A 15,869-nucleotide genomic window follows, 5' to 3' on the forward strand; every position below is an offset into this window, starting at 1 on the left:
CCATTTTACATAGTAAGTCTCTACCCAGGAGATTAGTTGGTGCCGATGCAGCCAGCAAAAAGGAATGCTTGGTATGCAAAGGCCCTATTGTAATCTCGGCTGGTTTGCTAACAGGGTAGTGCTGGACTACTCCTGTTACTCCCATGGCTGGAATTGTCCTACCAGTGGTTCTCATGCCCACTGTCGAATTTATCACTGACTTGGCCGCCCCTGTGTCTACAAGAAAGTTTAAAGTTTTACCAGCTACATTGATTGCAATTTCTGGTTCGCTTCCAAGACTAGCAATCAACTTAACTGGGTGCAGATTACAGGTATGGCCACACCCCTATTGGGTATGCTGACCTCCCTGAATCCCGTTGGCAGCAACTACTTGTGAGGGGGTTAGCTGGGAACTACCAGAGGCATGCCAACCTCTGTTCGGGGGGTATCTTTTTGTTTCCCCTGTATGTGGCTCAAAACTCCGCCTCTGTGGACCCTGCTCCCATTGTCGTGTGTTGTGTTGTTGTCTAGGGGGTTGAAAAGATCTTTGTACACTCTTTGTTCTACATTCTCGTGCATAGTGTCCCGGTCTGTTACAAGAAAAACATGTTATTACACTTGCCTTACCCACAGGATTCGGTGGTACATACGCAGGCTGCCTTGTGGTCAGCGCCTGTATACTTACGGACATCAACTTATCACTTTGCGATTCCCTGTGCCTAGTGATGTTTCTGTCGTGATCAATAGCAGCCTCTCTCAATGTGGACACTGACAGACCTCGCCAACATGGCTGCGTGGTCTGTACCCTAGCTTTTAATGTTTCTTTCAAACCATCCATCAGTACAGATACTGCTACTTCTCGATGGTTTGGGTTGGTCTTAATGTCTTCTATACCAGTGTACTTTGCCATTTCTAATAGTGCCCGGTGAAAATATTCTGTTGCCGTTTCGGACTCCTTTTGCTTAATGGAAAATATTTTATTCCATTTAACAACGGCTGGGAAATACTCCTTTAGCTGTAAATTTATCCTTTTTACATTATCCTTGTTGTACACGTCTGTAAGCGGTACATCTTTATCCAATGCACAGTCAGCTAAAAATTGAGTTGCGTCAACATTGGAAGGTAAACAAGCTCTTAGCAGTATCTGCCAATCCTTGTTGTTGGGTTCTACAGTGTTACCTAGATCCCTGATGTATTTTTGGCTAGCAACTAAGTCCTTTCTGGGGTCAGGAAATTCGGACACTATTGTTCTTAATTCCATTCTGGAAAATGGAGTGTACATGGCAATGTTCCTTATGGGAGTGGCTCCAGACACATCTGTTTTTCCATTGGGAACTGCTATTACCCTTACAGGAGCAATTCTAACAGCCTCTTCCTGTGTAGATTCTACTGCTTGTTGTGGTACAATTGTTTCAGTGTAGTGCATGGTGCCGTACTTACCCGTTGACACGACCTCACCTATCCCTCCGCTAGGGGCTTTCACTAATCTCGTGGGTGTCGCTGTGCCTACTGTGGTCTCTGCTATGGTGGCTGCAAGAGAGAGAGCTGAAATTGTTGCTGAATCGTCTTCTTGATCACACTCCTGAGGAAGGTTCAAAACAGGGTACATCTTGCACGGGTTAATACTTGCATGAGTTATTTGGTTAACATCATTAACATTTACAGGGTTACTAAGAGTTTGTGTTTTACAACCCAGTGCGTTTCTCTCCGCAATCAACTTCTCTCCTGCAATGTATGGTGGAGGAGGAGCTGTGGCTATCAGCTTCCTGACTGCCCCAGATCCTGCCGCCAGAGCCAAACCTCTCTGTATCTCACCTTCCTGGTGCCATAACTGTAAATAATCATGATGTTGAATTCGTCTCTTAGTTGATTTTACGAGACATATCCTCCTCCTTAAATTTTGTAACACTTCTGGACTAAAGCTACCTATTCTTGGGAATTTGTCCCTGTCTTGTACAGTCATTCTTTCCCATTCATCACATAAAGATTCGGTGTGACTTCCATATTTTTCACACATTACATATCGTGCCGACCCAACTGGTCGGTTCACAGAATCAACCTGAACCAGGGTTGATCGCCCCCTACCTGAGCAACTGGCCCCCATAGTCTGCAGGTGTTGCTTAGTCCTCCTTGGATTTCTGTATCAAGGTTTTCAGCAAGCCTTTACAGACAACCAAATTACTCCACAGTAGGCCGGCGGTGGCGGTTTACCGAGTACCCCACTCACTCGCCCACCTCGACCAATACGACCTGATCACACCGACGTGGTGCTGGCGTACTCGATACAGGGCCCCTATGGAACCTTCAGTTTACTGGAACATATGAGGGTTACCCGCAGGACACTTACTCTTTCCAGTAAAGGTGGGGTTGTTAGATAGTTCCTGAGTGACCAGCGAACTTCCCTTTAAAAATAAAAAATTACACAAATCACGTCAGAATGTACAAATAGCGTTTGTGACCACTTTACTCTAATGGTATTAGGTCAGATTACTAACTACTGCACACAATTACGTGCGGTCCAATCGTTCAGTACACAAGCACTACTTGTTATGTACTGAAAGATCAATGGAATCGATGTTTCCGGCCGCGATTCCTTCAGCAAGAGCTTGTATGGCCTATATGGGTTCTGCACCAACACCCCAGGCGTTGTGCCACTGGACTTTTATAGCGGACCTTTTACCTTACGACCTCCTGGTCTTGTTACCTTATGACCTCCTGGTCTTGTTACCTTATGACCTCCTGGTCTTGTTACCTTATGACCTCCTGGTCTTGTTACCTTATGGTCCGCTATACTCTAATGCTCAAATATTATTTAACCAGGGATGCCTCCCTAGCCACCGTATATGTCACTTACACGTATGTCCCTTGACGAGTACCCGGCTTTCCTTTTGGTTCCACCTTAAAGTTGTATAAACTTATGTATACAAAACCACACTCACTCAACACATGTACACTTTGTTTCTATATCTATTTCTGCGCAGAAATTGTCTTCAGTCCAACAGTGTTACCAATTAGGAGTAGGATCTGTTAAACTAAATTTCAGATTTTTCCAAAAATAGATTTGCGTTATTTACCGCGTCGCGTTATCTACCGCTGTGCGTTACTTATCGCCTTTGCGCTAATTATCGCTTTTCGTGACTTGAGCTACGTGGGCGTAACCGGACGCTACGTTGCGTAGTGAACGCTGCGTGCGTCTGCCTTTGGATTGCGTACGCTAGTCTTTGTTAGCGACACGTGTACGCAATGCAAAGATCCACCGTAACACAATATATACTTTTATCAATGTAAATGATCCCTGATCATCTACCGCAATCCACACTGACTGCCTTGTATCTCAGACAAATCGTGTGTTGTTCTATACTTTAACTATTACCTCTACTATGAAATAACAGCAAATCTCTTTTAGCACTTTCTATCAACCATAAAAATTGGCAAACAGGAATAGTGATATACGAAATTGAAAAAAAAAGAAATGCAGATAAATGTATGCGTGCGTGTATACGCAAGACAGAAGAGAAATAAAACAGTTTTTTAAAAGACACAAGCGTTTTGTTCTTACTTCCGGTTCCCGGATTCCTTCAGCACTCTTTATCTAAGCGAAGCAGACGCTTATCCCGTCAGCACTGGGAGACAACCTCCCACCCTTTGCTGGGGGATAATGTCTGCTGATCTACCTAGTGCAGATATGAGAAGGATAGGACGAGTCCCCAATTGACAATGCTAAATTCCTTTTGTCGTAATTATAACCCTTTATGAAGTCTAAGAACACTGTACGCTGTTTGCTTAAGAAGTACCGTAATGGTACGCTATTTGCGTAACGATCGCTCCGCCGTAGGCGAGACGCTCAAGCGTCACGTTCGCTCACGGCCCAGTGATCACAGGACACGTTATTGGTTATGACTAGAGTAATGATTCGCTATGGCGTAGCATACGCTCGAGACCACGAGGAGGTCACCAGCGGCGCTGACGCTCACAACGCTATACCTTAATGTTTAAACCTTATACCAATGAAATACACAGAATAACTTAATGTGAATACAGGGTGTAAGTGCAACCTTGTGTAACCTGACTAACTACAAAGCTGCTTGAGCGTCACAGACGCTCAAGTGAACACTTAACACTATAGAAAATACACAGATACTGGTTTAGGTTCCAAAGCCTATTAATTGTATTATATCTAATATATTTGTAAAAGGGGATAACAGTACAAATGATACACTACAATATAACAGAGACTTCCTAACCACAGAACTAAACAATAAATACAAAAAGACAATACTACACTGACCTAAATGCAATACAATACAATACTATCTAATACAATACAATACTAGCCTAGTCTAGGGGAGATATGAGAGAATAGAACAGAGAGAGAGAGAGAGAGAGAGATGAGAGAAATTGGCTCACAGAAAGACAATGATTACGGAGAGAAACTTACGCACAAAGGGTATGATCGCCTGCGCCTCGATATCCAGCTCCCGGCTATCAGCAGATAACCGTTGATGAGAGAGTGAGCTGGATGTGGTCGGCCTGCCTATTTATGCCCCACACACAATGCAATCTCCTGGTCCTACAATCCCATTGTCCATTGGCCGAAGGAATTCGGCCCTGCATCATAACAAAAGGTCATAGGGTGATTCATACAGGTGGGCTGTGACGATTTCCAACAGCTCAGGTGGGTGGGAAACTGGGTTTCCCGCCGCATACCTGAGTATGTGTAAATAATAGAAATGGACATAAACTTCTTATGTCCATAACTATTCGCACGAGCGATTAATACGCTCCAAACCAACACCGGAATATTACTAATTAAATACTCTTCCGATGGGTACCAAACACTGCTGTATGATTCCTGTCAGACCCTTCGTACAATACAAAGAGGGATTCCTTTAACCAGGGACCTTCTATTTTAACCAAACTTTCAGAATCTATCAAGGGGACCATGATCTACAAACTACATTAATTGTGAACATTTGTAACGAATGAGTCGCACGCTACGACTACATAAACTCTACCGTAAATACGCATACCGCGCCTGCGAGTGCACGCTATCGCGGGTATGCGCCTTCACGGGAGAGCGTACGCATGCGCAGCGCGGACCAGTGTGCGGTGCAAATATGGCAACGTGCATAGAGACATTTTTCTGACTTTGACAAGTGGTACCTGTAGTATCAGCTAAATGTAACGCCTCCTTCATTGCCAAAATCATATAACGTGTGGCCCTACTGGAAAATACGGTTGATTCGTCACCGTCGCCACTGGAATCAGTGCCTGTGTCTGGGTCTGTGTCGACCGAGTGAGGCAAAGGGCGTTTTACAGCCCCTGACGGTGTTTGAGGCGCCTGGACAGGCACTAACTGATTGTCCGGCCATCTCATGTCGTCAAACGACTGCTTTAGCGTGTTGACACTATCCCGTAATTCCATAAATAAAGGCATCCATTCTGGTGTCGACCCCCTAGGAGGTGACATCCCCATATTTGGCAATTGCTCCGCCTCCACACCAATATCGTCCTCATACATGTCGACACACACGTACCGACACACAGCAGACACACAGGGAATGCTCTTAACGAAGACAGGACCCCACTAGCCCTTTGGGGAGACAGAGGGAGAGTTTGCCAGCACACACCAAAAGCGCTATATATGACAGGGATAGCCTTATAATAAGTGCTCCCTGTATAGCTGCTTTTATAATATAATTTTTGCCACTATTTTGCCCCCCCTCTCTTGTTTTACCCTGTTTCTGTAGTGCAGTGCAGGGGAGAGACCTGGGAGCCGTCCTGACCAGCGGAGCTGTGTAAGGAAAATGGCGCTGTGTGCTGAGGAGATAGGCCCCGCCCCTTTTCCGGCGGGCTCGTCTCCCGCTCTTTAGTGTATTCTGGCAGGGGTTAAATATCTCCATATAGCCCCCGGAGGCTATATGTGAGGTATTTTTTAGCCAAATAGGTTTTTTCATTTGCCTCCCAGGGCGCTCCCCTCCCAGCGCCCTGCACCCTCAGTGACTGCCGTGTGAAGTGTGCGGAGAGGAAAATGGCGCACAGCTGCAGTGCTGTGCGCTACCTTTAGAAGACTGAGGAGTCTTCTGCCGCCGATTCTGGACCTCTTCATGTTTCAGCATCTGCAAGGGGGCCGGCGGCGAGGCTCCGGTGACCATCCAGGCTGTACCTGTGATCGTCCCTCTGGAGCTGATGTCCAGTAGCCAAGAAGCCAATCCATCCTGCACGCAGGTGAGTTCACTTCTTCTCCCCTAAGTCCCTCGTTGCAGTGATCCTGTTGCCAGCAGGACTCACTGTAAAATAAAAAACCTAAGCTAAACTTTCTCTAAGCAGCTCTTTAGGAGAGCCACCTAGATTGCACCCTTCTCGGCCGGGCACAAAAATCTAACTGGCTTGGAGGAGGGTCATAGGGGGAGGAGCCAGTGCACACCACCTGATCGGAAAGCTTTACTTTTGTGCCCTGTCTCCTGCGGAGCCGCTATTCCCCATGGTCCTTTCAGGAACCCCAGCATCCACTAGGACGATAGAGAAAGTCTGTTGTAATACAGACTGTTAATAATCGCAGTGTTGCGATTATTAATATATAGGGGTAAATTTACTAAGATGGAAGTTCTATTTAAGATAGGATGTTGCCCATAGCAACCAATCAGATTTCAGGTATTATCTTCTAGAAGGTGCTAGATAAATGATAAGTAGAAACTGATTGATTGCTATGGGCAACATCCCATCTTAAATAGAACTCCCATCTTAGTAAATTTACCCCATAGTCTCCTATTAATACTCCTGTTCTCAAACTCAACCCTCAAGCATTTCTAACAGGTTATGTTGTGAGGATTGTCTGTGGAAGCAGGTGGGGTACTTACTAAGCAAGCAAAATAGATTAACTCACCTGTGCATGATTAAAGAAATCAAGAAAACATGGCCACTTGAGGAGTGGAGATGACAACTGCCGATAATAGAATTTTAATTACCTATCTGTAAATCCTTTTCTTGTAGTCCATAAGGGATATTGGGAAATCTAGTACAATGGGTATAGACGGGGTCCAAAAAAGTCAGTGCACTTTAAATTTATTCACTGGATGTGCTGGCTCCTCCCATCTATGCTCCCTCCCACAGGCAGTTATAGGTAAAAATGTGCCCGAAGGATAAAGAACATATATGAGAGAAGGAAACATGGCAACAAAGAGTGGTGAGATTTATAAACCAGCACACCACTAACATACAACGACCAGCAACGGCTGGAAACAATAGCAGCAACAGCTAAACAGGTAACCACAGAAAAGAGAACCTGCAGAAAAGTCACCGCACTGAGGTGGGCGCCCAATATCCCTTATGGACTACGAGAAAAGGATTTATCGGTAGGTAATTAAAATCCTATTTTCTCTAGCATCCATAAGGGATATTGGGGAATCTAGTACGATGGGGACGTTCCAAAGCTCCCAGAACGGACGGGAACATGCGGAGACGGCTGCAGCACTGCCTGCCCAAACTGGGTATCCTCTTTGGCTAGGGTATCAAATTTGTAGAACTTCACAAAGGTGTTCTTCCCCGACCAGGAAGCAGCTCGGCATAGATCCAAGGCAGAGACTCCACGGGCAGCCGCCCAGGAAGAGCCCATTGATCTTGTAGAGTGGGCCTTTAGAGACTTAGGAACAGGTAAGGCTGCCGACACATAGGCCTGTTGGATAGTAAGCCTAATCCAATGAGCAATGGACTGCTTCGACACAGGACAACCTTTTTTCTGCGCATCACAGAGCACGGACAAGGAATCCGTTTTTCTGATCCGAGCTGTTCGCTTGACATAGATTTTCAAGGCAAGAACAGCATCCAATGCCTCCGGAGGGGCAGAAGTATCAGAACTGGACGGAATCAGAACAGGTTAATTCAGGTGAAACGCGGAGACAACCTTCGGCAGGAACTGCTGTCTAGTCCGGAGCTCAGCTCTGTCCTCGTAAAAGACCAAGTACGGACTTTTACACGATAAAGCCCTCAATTCTGAGATACGTCGAGCAGAAGCCAGGGCCAGTAACATCACTGTCTTACACGTGAGGTACTTGTCTTCTACCGTCATCAGAGGTTCAAACCAGGAGGACTGTAGAAATTCCAACACCACATTCAAATCCCAGGGTGCCGTAGGCGGCACAAAAGGAGGTTGTATGTGGAGTACCCCCTGCAAGAAGGTTTGAACTTATGGCAACACTGCCAGTTTCTTCTGGAAGAAAATGGAGAGAGCTGAAATCTGGACCTTAATGGAACCCAGACGTAATCCTTTATCCACACCAGCCTGCAGGAAATGCAAGAAACGTCCCAAGTGGAACTCCGCAGGCGGATATGTGCGTTCCTCACACCAAGAGACATCTCCTCCAGATATGATGATAGTGTTTTGATGTCACAGGCTTCCTGGCGTGAACCATGGTAGCAATAACCATTTTGGAAAAGCCCTTGTGAGTTAGGATGTTCCGCTCAACCTCCATGCCGTCAAACGAAGTCGCCGTAAGTCCAGGTAGACGAACAGTCCTTGTTGTAGAAGATCTCTTCTGAGAGGTAGAGACCAAGGGTCTTCGACGGACATGTCCAGAAGATCCGCATACCACGCCCTCCGAGGCCAATCCGGGGCAATCAAAATTGCCTGGACTCCCTGATTTCATATGCACTTGAGCATTCTTGGGAGCAACGGAATCGGAGGAAACAGGTAGACCAGCCGGTAAGGCCAAGGCGACGTCAGTGCATCTACTGCTCTCACCTAAGGGTCCCTAGTTCGTGAGCAATACCGGTGAAGCTTCTTGTTGAGACGAGGAGCGATCAAGTCTATCTGCGGGCAGCCCCACTGGTGGATGATCTGTTGGAACACCTGATGGTGGAGACCCCACTCCCCCCGGTGGAAATCGTGATGACTCAGGAAGTCCGCTTGCCAGTTGTCCACACCTGGAATGAAGATTGCCGACATTGGTCTTGCATTACTTTCCACCCAGAGGAGTATTTTTGACACTTCTCGCATCCAGGCTCTGCTTTTTGTTCCTCCTTGCCGATGGATCTACGCCACTGCTGTGGCATTGTCAGACTGTATTTGGATCGCATAATCCTTGAGCAAAGGAGAGGCCAGAAGCAGAGCATTGTAGGTGGCCCAAGTTCCAGAACGTTGATCGGAAGGAGGGCTTCGTGGGCTGACCAACTGCCCTGGAACTGCGCCCCTTGGGTGACAGCTCCCCATCCACTCAGACTTGCATCCGTTGTGAGGAGGATCCAATCCTGAATCCCGAAACTCCGGCCTTCCAGGAGATTGGAGGATTGCAGCCACCACAGGAGGGAAATCCTGGCCTGAGGCAACAGCCGTATCTCATCCGGTGCATCAGAAGATGTAAGCCGGACCATTTGCTCTGGAGATCCAGCTGAAAAGTCCTGGCATGGAACCTCCCATATTGGATCGCCTCGTATGAGGCGACCATCTTTCCCAACAATCTTATGCAAAGATGGATGGACCCTCGAGTAGGTCGGAGCACCATGCGGACCATCTCCTGAAGTGTTCTCACCTTATCCTCTGGTAGGAACACCTTCTGGGCCACAGTATCCAGCAACATCCCCAGGAACAGAAGCCGCAGAGTCGGCTCCAGGTGGGACTTCTGTAAGTTGAAGATCCACCCATGGCGTGACAGAAGTTGGATAGTGCGGTTGATATGGAGCAACAAAAGCTCCCTGGATCTTGCTTTGATCAGAAGATCGTCCAGGTAAGGGACAATATTGACCCCCTGGACCCGGAACATCATCTCCGCCATCACCTTTGTGAACACCCTCGGAGCTGTGGACAGGCCGACGGGCAGTGCCTGGAATTGGTAGTGATCGTCCAGCAGGGCAAAGCTCAGGTACGCCTGATGAGGTTGCCAAATCGGAATGTGGAGGTAGGCGTCCTTGATATCCAAGGAAACCATGAATTCTTGTTCTTCCAGGCCCACAATCATTGCTCGCAAGGATTCCATTTTGAACTTGAACACCTTCAGCTAAGGATTCAAGGACTTTAGAACCGTCTGGTTTCGGAACCACAAACAGGTTGGAGTAATAACCCTTGCCTCGTTGTGGTATTGGTACTGGAACAATAACGTGGGACTTGACCAACTTTAGGATGGCCTGTTACAATGTAACCTGCATATTTTCCAAAGCTGGTAAGCTTGATTTGAAAAATTGTTGGGGAGGAGCACTGTCGAACTCCAGCTTGTAGCCTTGAGAAACAAGATCCCTGACCCAGGTATCCTTGCAGGAAGCCTCCCAGACGCGGATGAAGTGACGCAGTCAAGCTCCCACCTCGAGATCTCCTCGGGGTGGGTGGGCACCGTCATGCTGAGGCCTTAAAGGAAGCAGAACTGGTGGTCTGGTCCTAAGAGCTGGTGTTTGCAGGCTTTCTTGACTTACCTCTGGTGCCTCTAGTCGCATTGGAGGCACCTCTGGCCTTAGAGCGAAATCTGTGAGATCAAAAGGACTGTACAGATGGCCCCGGGAAGGAGCGTCTCGCTGGCGGGGCCCCAGAGGGGAGAAACGTGTATTTCCCAGCCATAACTTTGGAAATCCACGTATCCATTTCAACCCCAAAGAGCCATTCCTCTGAAAATGGGAGGGATTCCACACTGCGTTTGGATTTCGTGTCTGCTATCCACTGTCGCAACCACAAGGCCCAGCACGCCGACACTGCCATGGCAGAAGTCCTAGCATTAATGTTCCCCATTTCCTTGAGGGAATCACAGAGGACATGCATAGTGTCCTGAATGTGCTTTAGGAGGGTCACCATAGTGCCATGGGCATCGCCCCAGAGATGCCCTCCTGAATTTAAGTGGCCCATGAATGAATGGCAAGGGTCATCCTGCAACCCGCAATGACCGGCCATTGCGAGACACCGGCTGCCATGTAAACAGATTTGAGCGTAGCTTCTATTTTCCGATTCCCAGGGTCCTTTATAGTAATGGAGCCCGGGGCAGGCATCACTGCCTTTTTGGACAGTCGAGAGACTGATACATCAACCCCCGGGGGTTCCTCCCAAAATCTCCTACCTTCAGGAGAAAATGGGAAAGTGTGCAAAAACTTTTTGGACACTTGGAATTTTTTTGTCTGGATTTTTCCAGGCCAACTTGAATAGGTCAGCTAACTTTGTAGAATCAGAGAAAGTGACATTAGGCTTGTTTTGCATAAAGAAAAACTGCTGTGACGCAGTGTCCTCTCTAGAGGGAGCTTTAACATGTCCAGTATAGCCAGAATTAGCGGTTCAAAACCCTGAACAGAAATGGTATCCCCACTAACGGGGTCCCCATCCTGCTGTATATCCTCATCTGTGTCAGATAGTAGAGCAGGAAAACCACGCTTTTGTGGTCCTGCATGAGAGGAGGGAGGCTGTGCAACATCTGTCCTAGCAGCTAAATCTGTAACAGCCTGTTGTAGTGGCTGAGTTTTTTTGAACATTAGCAGTGAGCTGGGATGACATATCAGACATCATATTTTTCAGAGACCCTAGCCAAGCGGGCTCTGGACCATCTCCTCCGGCCCCTTCACTGATTTGTGAAGATTGGCTACATTGTTCACAAGAAACAAAATCAGATGATACTGGAGAGAATCTAGTGTGACATACACTGCACAGCTTGTGTTTACCCATGTTTTACAGCAAGCACAATAACATACACACAGCTAACTATATCACAGTAAACACTAATAATGTCTGTCCTGTAGAGGACCCAGATAGTGTACCATAGCAGCTCTTCCCCCTTTGCCACACCCTGTACCTGTGTTCCAGCGTGGCTTGTAAGGCAGGAAGTGCTGTGTGCGCTGTCTGTGGCTGCATTAAGCAGAGGAAGGCGCCAAAATGCAGCTGGTCCCGCTCTGAGGTAGCTCCGCCCCCTCCAATGGCACAGGAGCTATAATGATTATTTATACTGTCAATGTCTTCAGTTTGCTCAAAAACATAACACAAGTGCTAGTTCAAGCAATTGTCAGCCAGTCTACATGGGGGACCCCCCCAGGAGGGTCCCGTACGTCGCGCCCGAGTTCAGCTGCACTTTGAACCGGGGGACCCAACTAGCGGGGCCCCCGGTTTGTACTCCCCACAGACGTCACCTTCAGGCAGTGTTAGGGGTGTGCGGCGTGCTGCGGTTGTGACAGCCACGGCGCAGTGCCCCGCTGAACAACAACCCCTCAGGATGGTGGTCCTGCAGCGGGGAAGCGGCTCTACACCTCGCAAGGCCGGTGACCGTCCCCCCCTAACTCCCACGGTGCAGGTATGCTGTTGACCAAACAGCATACCGAAAATAACAAACATTAAAAAGAAATTTAAGAAAACTCTCCGGAGCTCAGAGATATGCATCCTCTCCTGAGGGCACTTTTTTCTAAACTGCCAGTGGGAAGGGGCATAGAGGAGAGGAGCCAGCACACCCAGTGAAGAAATGTAAAGTGCAACGGCTCCTTTGGACCCCGTCTATACCCATCGTACTAGATTCCCCAATAGCCCTTATGGATGCTAGAGAAACAGACTAAACGTGTTATAATCATTCACATTACTACTTGTATGTTTATATGTTATACTGCCATCTAGAGTTATTTACTTTCACATTACTTATGTTTGTATTCTGTACATTATGTCTGTTCTCAAGCAGGTCTTCTCTTTTGGTGCAAGTTTGTCCCATGTTATATTAGGTTTTTTAAACACGATTCTTAGTAAATCCATGAGATTCTTAGTAAATCCTCAAATTTTATACCTGTCTATGGAAACGTATATGCAAGTTAGTTCGATGGTCTATTGACTTCTATTTGCGTGTTTGGGCTTTTAATTCTGTTCAGATCGTGTTTTTACACCCATGTTTGGTTTTAGTAAATCTCAGAGTTGTAAAAACAGGCTATCCTCAACAAAACATGAATCTTTGTAAATTTAACCCCAAGAGAGAGACCAGCACTCGCTAGAGTAGTTTCTTTAGTAACCTGATGAAGTCCAGCAAGCAGATAGCATCAGTGAATTTTCTTTCAGCAGTGGCCAGGGCTAGTCAGGTGATGCCTGCCCTGAACTGAAGGCTTCGCTCGCTGGCATTAAACGCTGGCAGCAGACGGAGCTATGATGCATCGAGCCGTCATTGGCTCACCATGGCTTCTTGCATTTGGCTGCCAAATTTAAATGTACGCTGCCTGCAGCTCGGCTATTTAAGTTAGTCGCAGAGGTGGTCAAGTGGGGCGCGACTTTTGGCCACATAAAAGTGCCAGACAGCAGGGTAATTTTGACGGGCGGAACGTCTGAAAAATAAAGTGTGGGGAAAACACTGCGCACACACACTGAAATTTTAAACTAAGTTGTATGTGTCCTGAAGTTACTAGTTAATAGAACAATGACTGGAGAACCCTGTGTAAACAGTAGTTTATGAGACTGTAAGACTGGCTTACTCCATCATACCTTCCTGCAGAATACTGAAGAAAATGTCACGCTTGGTCCCTATCGCAGTGAAAGTGACAGACTCCCAGGGAGTTCCGGTATGCAGGTCGATCATCTGCTTCTCACGATTCCTCTCTATGCGAATCCATTTATTGCGGTACCTAAAGGTGGTAAATAGAAAGACAAAAGGTGGATTTTTCTTAGAGAGATCTGTGCATTTTACAGACTCCTAGTAAGGCTCTGTTGTTTGTCACTATCATTTGAATAGGTTCTACACACAAACATGTGTGGTGAGTAGATATGGATAGACCTGATATAACTTAAGCTGGGTACACACCAATGACCCAGCAATGTATTGATAAACAGCATATCTGTACAGGCTGCAAGATCAGTCGTAAGGTGAGAATATAAATTATATATATCTCTTTACATTCTTACCGTAAATAAACTGCATTATCCATCGCATCATCCCAACAGATGGGAAGATCTGACCACACAACTAATAAAACGATGAATTGAGGGTACACATTATACAATGGTCATTGCAATCCATAATGTATCACAAGAATGGCTAATAATATCATATAATCAGTATACAGCTTTACACATGGGAATGTCCTACTGACAGACGCGAAAAGGAAACAAGTGTACACCTTGCTGTATATATCTTCTATATATTCTCCCAGATCTGTCACTCTGTGACTGTGTGGTGACAAAGCCTATACGTTTATCCTATTTAAAACACTTTAAAAGGTTAAGAGACACAGTACGCAATTGGCGCAAAAGGTACCGCAAGGGTACGCCCTTAGTGTAGCAGACGCTGTGCACAGGGTGTGAGCACAGGCGTCGCAGACACTTACAGAATTAAACTTTTATAACTATACCATAAACAATGTACTTATACTGTAAACCCTTGTGCAGTGATAAGGTGTAAATGCAACACAGTGTAACCTTGTTAGTTTAAAAGCTGTATGAGCGTATGTGACGCTCTGAGAACCCTTTAGCAATAAATAAACACTCAAATACCGGTCTAAGGGTCTAACGCCTTTTAAGGAAATGAATGAACGTTCAATTGCAAAAGAATAACACAATACAAGTTATACACTACCAAGATAACATAAAATACCTAACTGAATTACTACACATAAAATACAATAACGACACGATTACATTTAAAGGGGGGAAGGAGAGAGAGAGAAAGAGAGATGGCTTACAACATTAATAGGAGATAAATATGGTTGCAGAGAAACTTACACATGTGGGAGCGATCGCTGCGCAGTTAGTCAATGTTGAGAACCTTTGTGTTGAGAAACTTATGCTCACCCTGGCTGGCTGTCCCTATATACACAACACACACAGCAACAACACAATGGTCCCTACGATACCGCATGGGACAGAAGCTAGACTCCATTTTGGGAAAAACTCCCATGATTCCAAAGTCTGTAACATATGATTTAAAAGGGAATGCTAGCAGCCATTTTAGATTTGCAAGTCCAAACACATGGCACTCTCTGCTACACCACAATCACATAGCAGAAGACACAAGACTCCACTATATTCCAAAATGTCCAAGCCTCAACACAATGCATATGTTCTGATTTTACAATTCCAAACCATCTAAATCACCTTTCACAATTTATAGCCAACACAGTATCTCAATAACCAGGTACCCACAAGTATCAGCCTGCTATTGCTACAAGCACATGACTACAGTAACAAAAGGAAGTATGTTTTGACTTCTAACCTTCAGCAAGATGTAATATGTAAAACTACTATAATCTGTTACAAATCACCATCCATAAATGTATACCAGAGATGCTATGCTACAGATTGTCTACTGTTCCAATTCATTACAGATTTCATAGAGTATCAACCCAAACACCCAACAATCACACAACTGCACAAGCATCATTAACCTTAAGCCATTTGTATCTCCAAACTAACTATTCTATGTCAATCATTTCACAACTACTTTACCACAAACACATATTTAAACTATTCTATGCCATTAAGCCATGAGTATACAATACTTAGCCTTTCGCTTGGAGCCTGGTGATAAGCAAGCCATGCTTCTGGATGCTTGCTTGGTTCTGAGTGAGTCAGTGAGCCCTGTGATTTCCAGTGGATATATCATACCTGCATTCCAGCTGTGGGGGTGTGTCAACCACAGGAAGTGTGTGTCTTTCACAGCATGTGGGCTAGCTGTATCAGTGAGCAGAGCTGACCATGTGATCTTGGTTATGCACTTGTTTCAAATTCCTGTCTTGTGGGAAGCTATTGTTTGGCGAATACTGTCTCACTGTCCACTTTCAGTTGAGACAATGACATCCCAGCAATCATTCTTCTGGAGACAAATCCAGCCCCATTCGTAAACACAGGTGTTGGCCCTCCTCATTGAATCTCAAAGCTTAGTGTAATTAAAGGCTATTGTATTCCGTCTGCGGGACAGAAACTGACTATTCTTAGGTGTAATTTATTCGGAATACAATTAATCTTCAATTAC

General features: G+C 45.9%; 1 protein-coding gene across 5 annotated transcripts in view; it reads right to left on the minus strand.

Annotated features, from left to right (window-relative positions):
- Positions 1-15,869, minus strand: part of LOC134944950 (mitochondrial chaperone BCS1) — a 158,937-nt gene that overhangs the window by 62,445 nt on the left and 80,623 nt on the right. For all 5 annotated transcript variants that reach the window (XM_063933900.1, XM_063933902.1, XM_063933901.1 and 2 more), the window contains one exon: positions 13,388-13,527. In XM_063933900.1, coding sequence (XP_063789970.1) covers positions 13,388-13,527 — 140 coding nt within the window. The remainder of the gene's footprint in view (positions 1-13,387; positions 13,528-15,869) is intronic.

This window comes from Pseudophryne corroboree, chromosome 7, assembly GCF_028390025.1.
Source record: "Pseudophryne corroboree isolate aPseCor3 chromosome 7, aPseCor3.hap2, whole genome shotgun sequence".
Classification (NCBI taxonomy): domain Eukaryota; kingdom Metazoa; phylum Chordata; class Amphibia; order Anura; family Myobatrachidae; genus Pseudophryne; species Pseudophryne corroboree.